At 38.5% G+C, this 12,198-nt stretch overlaps 1 protein-coding gene across 4 annotated transcripts in view; it reads right to left on the reverse strand.

The window, feature by feature from the left end:
- Window positions 1-12,198, reverse strand: part of CEMIP2 (cell migration inducing hyaluronidase 2) — an 82,889-nt gene that overhangs the window by 37,073 nt on the left and 33,618 nt on the right. For all 4 annotated transcript variants that reach the window (XM_053574907.1, XM_053574915.1, XM_053574935.1 and 1 more), the window contains exons 6-11: window positions 9,994-10,182; window positions 7,757-7,926; window positions 5,151-5,360; window positions 4,550-4,755; window positions 4,337-4,406; window positions 1,211-1,339 (exon numbers count right to left, since the gene is read on the reverse strand). In XM_053574907.1, coding sequence (XP_053430882.1) covers window positions 1,211-1,339; window positions 4,337-4,406; window positions 4,550-4,755; window positions 5,151-5,360; window positions 7,757-7,926; window positions 9,994-10,182 — 974 coding nt within the window. The remainder of the gene's footprint in view (window positions 1-1,210; window positions 1,340-4,336; window positions 4,407-4,549; window positions 4,756-5,150; window positions 5,361-7,756; window positions 7,927-9,993; window positions 10,183-12,198) is intronic.

Consider the following 12,198-nt stretch of genomic DNA (forward strand, 5'->3'; position numbering starts at 1 on the left):
ACATATAAAAAATGAAAATATTAAAGTGCCCTGAGAATACAAATGAACCAAATATATTTACCACTGGGAGTGGAGGGTGAGTGCCACGTATCACGGAAACTAGAGCTCCTAAACAGCCTTTAGGCGACTTGATCTGGATCATCTTAAAATAGTTCAAACATTTTTAAGCAATATCTCACTATTTATGTACTTAGTACTAAATGCTTCATAGAACACTTGACCAACCACTGTGAATGAAGAGTAGAGAAGAATTATACTTATTAACCCCCAGAAGCATATTATCTAACGTGTACATCCCTAGAAACAAGCAATGATATTATAAGATTAGAAAGAGCTGTAGGAAAGAGGGAGGGACGGATGGAAAGAAAGAGAGGACGGGGGCACATGGGTCAAGTTCATCATGTAACTATTCAGATAACACGTGCATGGGTGTGCTGCACACGGGTCAAGCCCACTATGTAATTACTCAGATAACACGTGCATGGGTGTGCTGCACACGGGTCAAGTACACTATGTAATTACTCAGATAACACGTGCATGGGTGTGCTGCACACGGGTCAAGCCCACTATGTAATTACTCAGTTAACACGTGCATGGGTGTGCTGCACACGGGTCAAGTCCACTATGTAATTACTCAGATAACACGTGCATGGGTGTGCTGCACATACATGTGTCTGTCTCAAGGGGATGCTGCATATACACAAGCTGAATGCAGAAGGGTTAGATGTCTGCTTTTATTAATCATAAATTACTCTTTCTGATGGCAAGTTACCCAAACATTTCTCAGCTATAATATGCTATAGTTTGAATGTATCCCTCACATGGAAATTTAATCCCCAGTGCAAAAGTATTGGGAGGTAGGACCTAACAGGAGGGAGGTGTTGAGGTCCTCAGGCACCATCCTCAGGGGTGGATTAGTGCCAATTATAAAAGGGCTGGAGGCTTCAAGTTCGATCTCTTGCCCTCCTGCATCCTGTCTTTGCTCTTCCTCCACCAGAGGACACAGCAGTAAGGCCCGAGCCAGACACAGCCCCTCAATTTTAGACTTCCCAGCCTCTAGAATTGTGAAACAAATAAATTTCTGTTCATTACCAATTACTCAGTCTGTGGTATTCTGTTATAGCAGCACAAAATGGACTAAGATATAAAGGGAGGTTGATCCTTTACCTTGTATATCATAGGCACTGATTGTTAAAATTAAAGAACCTACCTTAAAATTAGAATGGACTCTGTTGTTATAAAATATACCCAATGGAGTGAGTTCTGGTTTTGCTAACAGCTGCAATCCACTGGATTCCCCTGTAGGTTCCTTGTGGAATAAATACCATATACCTGCATCCTATCAACAAAAGAGCAAAATCATTAAAAGCCTTATTTTATAAAGCTACTCTAAGAAACACCCTTCAAATTTTTCATTATTTCAGGTTTAGAATTGACTATAAAAAGTGTGCATAGTTCACAATGGATAGCTTAAAAAAATCTTTAAAAAGTTGTGCAGACATCTAGCACCCCCAAGTCAGTTTTTTTTTTAAATTTAGTTTTGCTTATAGGAGATTAGACAAAAGATAGAAATCATTGGCTAAAACCAAAACTTACATTCAGAACAACTTTCCCATCATTATCTACTTTAAAAAGTTATACAGAATTAGAACCAATCAGCTTTCTATGTGACCAGGACAGCGCAGCCATTAAGCAATACAGTTTTCTTCTGTTTATTCCAAACCTGATCAATAGATGAGCCACGCCCATTAAACAACTGTCCACCAACACGCAGAGCTCAGTGACTTCTTTCAAACCACTCCAGTGCCTTTCCTGTCCCGAGGCAAATTTTTGCCAAAGAAAAAATAAAAAAATAAAAAACCACCACATGTATGAATCAGGATGCTGTCTCCGTCTGGACACTGTCTGCTCACTTTCAGTATTACTGACCCAAACAAGAACAGGACGGTTTAAAATTTTTTGACCCTCAAAATGAGACATGAAAATGGAAATAAATGTTCTTAATTCTAATGGCAATTTTTAATTTTATACTTGAATTAAAACTCAGCCCCATGTGAAAGACAATTTCACATGATAGAACTTTGACTAAGAGGTTGTTAATGCTTAAGCAGTGTAAAAGTGTTACTTCAAACTCGGTGCTCAGTTAGTTAGTGCCCATTCTGGGCCCTGGTGTACATTAAGACTAGTCTTGACCATTCATAGCCTCATAGAAATACAGAGATAAATGCAACATATGTAATAAGTACTACGTTAGTGGAAACAAAGTATTGGGAGTATAAAGGAAAAATGAATTGTGGAAACCTTGTATATCTACCCAGCAAAATGAATGCAATATTAAACTTATTTCAATGATAAAAGTTTATAGATAAACTTAATAAAACAAACTACTCTGAAATATGCTTGTCGCTCAACTTTGGGGTACAAAAGAGACAACTCAATGGAATGAGTTAGATTGTCAGCAAGAAGACTTGTTACCATAACCTGTGAGCTGAAGTAGAGCAGGCCCTCCTCGCCTGCAGCAGAGTTTGGGGACATGGGGGTCAGGGACGGTGCCAGGGTAGCAGCTGCTTCCTGTTAAACACTGTGGTGTCCAAACAGGTAAAAGGAGCTTTGTGAGAGGCAGTGGAAAGGTACAATGAAAAAACAGTTTGATTTACTTGGGGAGGAAAGCCCTGCCAAAATTCCCTGTGCTGGAACAGTTTTTCTAGAGAGAAAAGAAACAGCTCACAGAATGAAAATGAAGAACACACACGAAATGTTTTCTTCTTTTCTCACACAGACTGCAGTAAAGGTATCTAGCAGCCTCACCCTACATTTTTCAGACTCTGCAATTTGCTTTAATCTTCAACCCCATAGTTCTGAAAAGACCGGAAAGGAATCTTTGCCCTGCCTGTTAAATTGTAATATAATACAGATCAGATGATGATAAGAGATAAGGCTGTTTATCAACCTCTTAGTCATCTTTACTCAAGAGCTCACTTTCCAATTAGAAAGTCTCAGCACAAAACCCCACACTGGCTCAATATAAATTTTATGAAAAATGAATAAATGAAAACATGAAATGATGAAATGCCCAGGTCTCGGCCCTGTCTACAAAGACCTTCAACTGCCAGGGACCCTCAGGTTATGTTTTTAAGGAAAATAACAGATGTGAATTGAATCATCACCCAGTGATGCCTGGATTCCTGTTATCTTAAATAAATGCTCCCTTCAATTAATCTTTTACTTCATCTTAGGAAACAATGCTAGGAATTTCTTTTCTTTTTAAAATTTTAAATGCCCTACTGTACAAATATAAATATTATTTGTACAGTTTCCAGCACAGTTACAATCTTAATAGTATAATGTCTTAAAAGATTCATTTAAATTATAAATTAGTGTTAAGTCACACTCAATTATAAAAGTAAATTTCTCAGGGGCGCCTGTGGCTCAAGGAGTAGGGTGCCATATAGTGGGGGTGGTGGGTTCAAGCCCGGCCTTGGCCAAAAAAAAAAAAAAAAAAGAATCCACAAAACTTAAAAAAAAAATAAAAATAAAATAATAATAATAAAGGTAAATTTCTCGGGGGTGCCTATGGCTCAAGGAGTAGGGTACTGGTCCCATATACTGGGGGTGGCGGGTTCAAGCCCAGCCCTGGCCAAAAAAGAATCCACAAAACTTTTAAAAAAATAAAAATAAATAAAAATAATAATAATAAATGTAAATTTCTCCAAGCTTTTCCATGGGATATTTCTACCATCCAAAAAAAAAAAAAAAGTTTATTTATTCTCTTAAAAATTATTCTTGTGTCTTAAAAAATTCATGGTATGTAATTGATTTTAGCTGCTTTTACAAAGGAGATAAAACTCCCAAGTGCCTATCAACTTTTGCATTTAACAAAAGGATGTGGCCCTTGACCAAAGTGACAACTGTCACAGTATTCTACCGAATAATCCATTCTCAGAAAGAAAAGCTGAGCCTTTCTTTGTTCATCAATACTAGAAACAAATAATCGGTTATTTGGCCACATGTGACTTAAACATGAGAAGCCAGAAAGATCAAACATCGTACAGCACAAATGCACTCGGGAGATGACATTCCCGAGAGATCGGCCGACATCTTTTCCTCCTTTTGGCACCTGTCTCATTATACTTAGAGACACTAAGTGGCACAAAGGAGTCAGAGGAAAAAGAATAACAAACTCAACCATATCCTGCTTTCAGCTAAACGAGTAGTAGCAGAAAACAACGTTCTGCTTGGGCTACACTGGCACCTATACCACTACCTCCATGTCAACCACAGGATTTATAAACTAGAGTAACCCCCCCAAATCTGAAAATACTTTGATATTATTTACCTGTGAGCCTGCAGCTGCATTATTAATCAGATGATTGTTGGGATGTGCAATCCAGAAAGTTGAAACAGCCCTGCAAGGCATTTTTGAAAGTGATTTATAAAAATATTCTTCCTGGAAAATCTCACCCACTAAAAACTTCTCCCAGAACATCTTCCCTAAAAGTCAAAGGTCATGACCATCAGACACGAGCTTCTGTCTCTGCCAGTTACTCACATACAGTCAGTGGCAGGCACAGGGATATAATTCCCGAACACTTTATCCCGAATGGTGGTGCACATGGAGTTGTTTCTATCAGTGGGGAGGAGAGTGCCAGGCTTGGTGAGGAGTCCCAGATTGTGAAACAAAGTATTTCTCTGTTCAACACCATCTTCCAAAAAGAAACAATGACCTAGTGTGTCAAATCCAATAGTGTCTTTTATCTGTAGAAATACAAGTGTATAATGTCATCAGTAACAAGATGGATTGTGATTTAAGTAACAAGAGCCATTCACTGTAGCATGTCGGGTACCAATGCAAAAAGAAGCTTTTAATCTCAGCCAAATGGGCAACATGTCAGGTTTTATTTTTCTCTGAAGAGGATAATTTGCTTGGATCTCACAGGGGGAACAAATACAATGAAATGAAATTTAAAAAGAGGATAATTGGAATGTTAAAAAATTAGGCCTCGTTCAGACAGAAAAATCACAGAATTCTCAGTGACAACCAAACATAGCCTGTGACTAAATAGCTTACTTATATCAAATGGAGAAGTCCTGAGATGAAGGATAGCTAACAGTTTGATGAATATGCCTCAACACAACGTAAGGCCACTTACCAGCAGGCCATCTGTCCCATGCACAGTGATGCACCTTGAGAAACTATGATGGATGGACAGGCCATCCACAGACGTGGGGTGTCTATACCCTCCCTTCTGATCCACGTCGCCACACAGGTGAAAGTGAACAGGATAGCGCCCCAGCTGCTGCTGCCCCATGTGTTTCATCTCCACATAAGAAAGATGAACTGAAGTAAAATTCTTCTTTATCTGCAAGACAAGGAACTAAAATCAAACTGATACTTTTCAGAACAAGAAAGTGGTTATATATAGTTTTCATAGGAAACATCTGAAGGAAAAAACATATCAAAACATTTATTTGCTTTTGCAACCTGTTTTTCTGGATTCCCAGTTAATAATTTAACAAATACTTCTTTATATAATAAGCAAATGCTTTAAGGCCAGATCTGGTGGCTCACGCCTATAATCCTCACAAGCTGGGAGGCTGAGGTGGGAGAGTGGCTTGAAGTCAGAAATGCAAGACCAGCCTGAGCAAGAACAAGGCTGTCTCTACTAAAAATAGAAAAATTAGCTGGTGGTGGCATGGTGTACTGAGCCCAAGAGTTTGAGGTGGCACTGAGCTCTAATCACACCACTGCACTCTAGCTGGGTGACAGAGCAACACTCTGCCTCAAAAAAAAATTAAATAAATAAATAAAAATGCTTGCATAGGGGTACAACCTTTTAGTTTTTCTGCATCATACTGGAAGAACAAGAATTGTCTTGGGCCACACATTAAATATACAAATAGTAACAAAAGCTGATAAGCAAAAAAAAAAAAAAAAAGTCTATACATAATTTGCGTGATGTCTGCCACCACAGATAAGCAAGAGTCCAGGTTGAGGCCCTCAGCAATCATTCAAAATAGCCTCTAGGGGGCGGCGCCTGTGACTCAGCGGGTAGAGTGCCAGCCCCATAAACTGAGGGTGGCGGGTTCAAACCCGACCCTGGAAAAACTGCAACAAAAAAATAGCCAGGCGCTGTGGCGGGTGCCTGTAGTCCCAGCTACTCGGGAGGCTGAGGCAAGACAATCGCCTAAGCTCAGGAGTTGGAGGTTGCTGTGAGCTGTGATACTACAGCACTCTATGGAGGTGATAAAGTGAGACTCTGTCTCAAAAAAAAATCTCTCATTAAGAATTAAAGGCAAATATAACCGGAAAAACTTCAAAAACGATCTCTGCATAGTTGTTTTGATTTGTTCAAATATTTTGGAGTCAGGTGCAGTGGCTTACACCTGTAATCCCAGTACTTTGGGAGGTCAAGGTGGGAAGACTGTTTGAGGCCAGGAGTTCAAGACCAGCCTGGGCAACATTGCAAGATCCTGTCTCTTTAAAAAAAATGAAAAAATTAGCCAAGCACAGTAGTAAAACCCTGTAGTCCCAGCTAAAGTGCAGTGGTGTAATCACGGGTCACTGCATCCTCGAACTCCTGGGCTCAGCGAGGAAGAGGCTAAGGCAGGATGGTTGCTTGAGCCCAGGAATTTGAGGTTGTAGTGAGCTATCATCACACCACTGCACTTTGGTTTGAGCAAGAGTGAGATCCTGTCTCAAAAACATTTTTTTCCTTTGGTCATTCTCAGTGTCATCTTGTTATTTTATTCCTAAAACCTCCAACACAGTTTGACATTTATTTCTAAATCCTCCCCAGTGTTTTAGTTAGCAAATAATATTGTTTTCTTCAGTTATGTTTTTTAAATTCCTCTGTGATCTGAAGTTTGGGCATTCTCAATATTTTTAAATACTGGATTTTTAATCATATTACTAAAAACAAAGGAATAATTCTAAACAACATTTCAGAAATCATTGCAACAGAAATGTTCACAACCATGCAGCCCACTCAATGCACAAAAAATGATTTTAAAATATATGTAACCTTTCTTCCCAGAAATACTAGGCAATTAAAAATAGTAGGTGCTCAATACTTTTACAAAATATAAACCAAATAATATTTTTACAGAAACATATTTTATGTGTACATGCCACTATTTACTCTTAGTAATATCATGTTTTTCAATGATTCTTTCAGAAATTGAAAGAATGGGTTGCAAGATCCTTTGATTTTGTCTCTGTGCAATTTGCTCTCCCCACCATATTGATTTAACTCTTTATGGAACAACTCTTAACTGGTTTGACTACAAGTCCAAGTCAACCAAATGAAGATAAAACTTTCTCTTTTAATTATCTAAAACCTCCTCATTATTATTAGAGAGAAATAAAATAGTAAAATATGATTTGTTTTAATATCTATATTTATTTCATTCTAAAACTTGAACTTTTTTTTGAGATAGTCTTACTTTGTCACCCTCAGTAGAGTGCTATGATGTCCTAGCTCACAGTAACCTCAAACTCTTGGGCGCCAGTGATCCTTTTGCCTCAGCTTCCTGGGTAGCTGGGACTATAGGCGCCTGCCACGGTGCTCAGCTATTTTTAGAGATGGCATCTCACTCTGGCTCAGGCTGGTCTCCGAGCTCAAGCAATCCACCCACCTTGGCCTTCCAGTGCTAGGATTATAGGTGTGAACCACCATGCCCAGTCCTTAAAAGTCGTTTAAAACATGTATTTAGTAACCAGGATTTCAAAGAAAAAATATCAAATCTTTCTGCCTACCATAACATGTCCCCCAAAGGTATCATAATCAAAAAATTGGCACTGATTTTCTGCATAGCAGGAGTCCTCCATTTCTCCTTGGATCACAACATTCCTGGTGAGAAGTCCAACCTCAGCTCTCATGTCCACACCATCTACGATCTCACCCATGTGCAGGAACTGAGGGGTTTCTGGTGAAAGTGGGCAAGGAAAGAAGAATTTTAGAACAAAGAAAATAAGAAACTTACGTCAAAAAGATATTCCTCTTATCAGTAACTTTTTGTCTGCTTCCATTTTCTAAATCTCAAAACCACAGAATCCCAGGAATTTTAAAGATTATCTAGCCCATTCTTCCACCAAACCTATGAACCCTCACTACCAACCAACCGTTCTGCCAATTCTTGAACCGGTGTATTCCCAGATGAAGTAGCTGAACCGGTGTATTCCTCCATGAAGTAGCTGAATCTTCCCTTGAACAGCACTACTAACCTGCAATCTGCCTAATGACCCAGAGTCTTTTTCTCTAGCTCCTATCCACAGGATTGTGGCTTATTTGCCTGAGTACATATGAAGACCAAATGCATGGTGAGTCCCTAAAACAAATAGGTGTTCATATCAGGGCGTCAGGGGTTTAGGCCTCTCATGTTTCTCCTTGAAAGCTAAAGTAATCAGCATCTGGACATTAACAATACAGAAATTATTGTCTTTTCTTTCCCATTTTTTATTTTACTATTATTAAGCATTCCCTTAAATTCCTTCTTTTACAGGAAGATCAGAGGCACTTCAATAATGAGCTTTTATCTGATGCTCTTATTACATAAACTCAGGAAGGAAAAGTACACAGAAATCATGGGAGGTGAGCTCATCAACACTCATCACATAGGCTTGTTAACAAAACTGGGAATTTCCAAAAAGATTAATGTAAGATGGTATCACAGTTCGGGGGGATTTTGTTGTTATTGTTCTTGTTTTGCTTATGAAGTATATTATCAAGAAGGAAAAGTATAACATTGACCCATAGAGAAAGAGTGCCAAGTGAGCGAACCACTATATTTTTTAAAAACAGAATTATTTCCCTTAAACTTTGAAAACTGTAAATTACCTATTATGCTAAATTACTGAAAAACTGAATGAATACTTATTGAACAGTTACTATAAACTCTTTTGTTTTATACCATAAATGTATAATCTTGGGTGCAGAAGGAAAGCAATATAAATGAATGAAATGAATTCCATAAATGCAGCAAGGTACAAGGGGGCTTTGCCTTAGTATCAGGCTCAAAATGAAAGTACCTGGTAAATGTCACGCATTCTTTCTATATACAACTTATAATGAGAATATTTTGTATATTGTTTTCCTTAAAAAAAATATTATTTAAGATTATCATAGAAATATAGTCTCTCATGAAAATATCTACTTAGTTCCCTTTTAAATATTAGTGAGATTTATTTTTTGCCAAGCAAGCAGGCAGACACTAAAAAACCATGGGATTTTTTTTTTAATTAAGGAAGACTTCTTGGCCCTTGCTAAAATGATTAATTATCAATTATAACATATAATTAACAAAAGAAGAAAGAGTCTATCAAAAAATGGATAGTTGGGTTTACTATTATCTGACAGTAGAAAATTAATAAGGAAAAAGTTGAAAAAGACCTTGAAAAAAAATCAGTCCATCTAGCCCACATTTTTTCTTTTTTAAAACAAAGAAACCAAAGCACTGATATGGCTGCTACGTATCATCATCAGTAAGAATACTGCTCACCAACCACTCTCATCTAGTGTTCAATGCATTCCACTGCTACAACTTTCAATGTTAATGATGATGGGGGCGGTGCCTGTGGCTCAGTGAGTAGGGTGCCAGCCCCATATACCGAGGGTGCTGGGTTCAAACCTGGCCCTGGCCAAACTGCAACAAAAAAATAGCCGGGCGTGGTGGTGGGCGCCTGTAGTCCCAGCTGCTCGGGAGGCAAGAGAATCACCTAAGCCCAGGAGTTGGAGGTTGCTGTGAGCTGTGTGATGCCATGGCATTCTACCAAGGGCGATGAAAGTGAGACTCTGCCTCTACCAAAAAAAAAAAAAAAAAAAAATATATATATATATATACACACATATATATACACATATATATATACACATATATATATATATATTAATGATGATGGTGGTGGTAGTGGTGATTGGGAAGAAAAAAGATTACAGGAATCAAATCCCAAGAAAAGAACGTATTTCCCAAGAAGCACTCAGAGCTGTGTGATACCTTTGACTTTGACCTGAAAGCGGCTACACTCGGGACACGGAAGTAGAGAGAACTCCTCTGCTTGGTACATAGAATAGTCTGTGCTCGCAACCACGATCTGGTCTCCAGGTTTCCAGCTACTAACATCGTCCATCAGATGAAGCTTCACTCCATCCACAACCTCTACTCGGAAACCTGAAAGAGAAACACCTAAACAAGAAACAAACAAACAAAAAAAAAACAGATTCATTAACAGTAATTTTTTTCTTCTAAATTCAATCCTCTTATTGATTTACAAGTCAAAAGTTAAGAAACTGCAATTCAGCATACTTTTACTATTGCTATATATGTACCAGTCACACTGCAGCTACAAATGATAATATGAAAATAAAAATCTCTGCCCTCCAAGAGAAGAGCGTCCCCTACATGCCTAGCCACAACGGGACATGTCACTTCAGTCAGCTGTTCTTTCATGATTTTGAAGAAAGCTCTCAATCGCCACATCTCTTGCTATATTTGCTAACTTAGGGCTAAATCTCTATTACTGTCCCCAAACCATCTTAATTTGTGAGAAAAACACATAGGTAGAAGTTGAACAGAACAAATCTGTAAACATCGCTGCTTTAACTGGATCCAAGCACAGCACCTAAGTGTACAGCCAATCTTAATATTAAGAATAAACGTTGGTCTCATAAAATTCCTCATTTCTTATGCCTTGGTTCATGTTTTATTCTTTACCTAGAATGTCTCTCCTTTCTTCTTCACCAACCAGGATACTGTCTACTTTTGATGAAGTTCAAGTGAATCTTTAAAGACATCCCAAATGTCCTTGCTGGAAGCAAGCTCTGGGTCTCTGGTATTCTCATGTTTTCTCCTGGGTAGAGTTCACGCCTTCCTAAGGGAGACTAGCTCACCTCCTCAGAAGCGGCATCAGGGGAGGCAGCAAAGTGGGTCCACTTACGCACTCTCCACCCTGTTTTGTGTGTAGTATAGTTTCATGGATAACTGCTGGACAGACAAGTGTGTCCAGGTTGCTCTGCTGTGTGACCTAAAGTCACATGACAGTGCCCTGTCTAACCCAGCTCCTTTCTTAAGCAATCTAAAAACTACTAATTACTGATCTCTCCTAATATCTCCTTTGAAACTCAATTAGACAGAAAACCTGATCCATCATCTCCATAACTTATATTTTCTTTACATGTGATCCAGCATAGAAGCATTTCTTGCTTTTCTAACGTCTGTGATATGATGTCTAAACCTGAAAGCTGATTGAATGGAGACATGCACAGAATAGATTAAAGCTACTCATAACATCCACGGAGGAGGAAAAACACCTTTCAAAGATATCTGTTTAATGAACATCTGTACTTCTCTACGATCCTTTTAATGGCATACTACTCTGGGACCACTTGACGATGCCGGCTCTAAAGGACAATGATAGGCATGAAAGAACACATTTAATTAAAAGAATCAAAAGGAGGGAAATTCAGGCAAGGAACAAGGAATTGTATAGATAGTCTTACCATCTTGAACCCAACTCTTCAGATAAAACTTAACATGGGCCAGTCTTGACTCTGTTCTTTTAGACTCTAATCTACCCTGCTTTTCTGTTTATAAAGCACAAAAGAAAAGTACCTAAAAAAATCTAAAGTATGTTTTTACGTGTTTCTTCTATCCACACACTACAACTGATGATGAGATTTTATCCAAATAGTAATATTGATAGTACTACATAACTCTAACAATGACAGCTAACAGTCCTTGGGGCTTCACATAACCTTTCATTCAAACAACTATGAAAGACACAAACCACAGAACAACCTCTGTAAGTTGACCACACAAGGGACTGGAACAAGCTTATCAACATACAGAGGTGGTCAACAGTACAACAACTGTACTGATACGTAGGTGTTGCATACCTGGTCTATAAAATTTAGGTAACTTAAGGAGGTAATCAATAAAGGGAGGTGATCAACTATGGACGTTCTACTGTGTTATGTTCATTAGAGATGAAGAAACAAAAGGTCATGGAGTTAAATAGCTAAAAAGTGGTAGAATCCAGAATTGAATGCCAATCTAACTCAAGTCCAAGTTCTTTTTTTTTTTTTTTTTTTGTGGTTTTTGACCGGGGCTGGGTTTGAACCCACCACCTCCAGCATATGGGACCGGCGCCCTACTCCTTGAGCCACAGGCGCCGCCCAAGTCCAAGTTCTTAACCTCTGTATT

This window comes from Nycticebus coucang, chromosome 2, assembly GCF_027406575.1.
Source record: "Nycticebus coucang isolate mNycCou1 chromosome 2, mNycCou1.pri, whole genome shotgun sequence".
Taxonomy (NCBI): domain Eukaryota; kingdom Metazoa; phylum Chordata; class Mammalia; order Primates; family Lorisidae; genus Nycticebus; species Nycticebus coucang.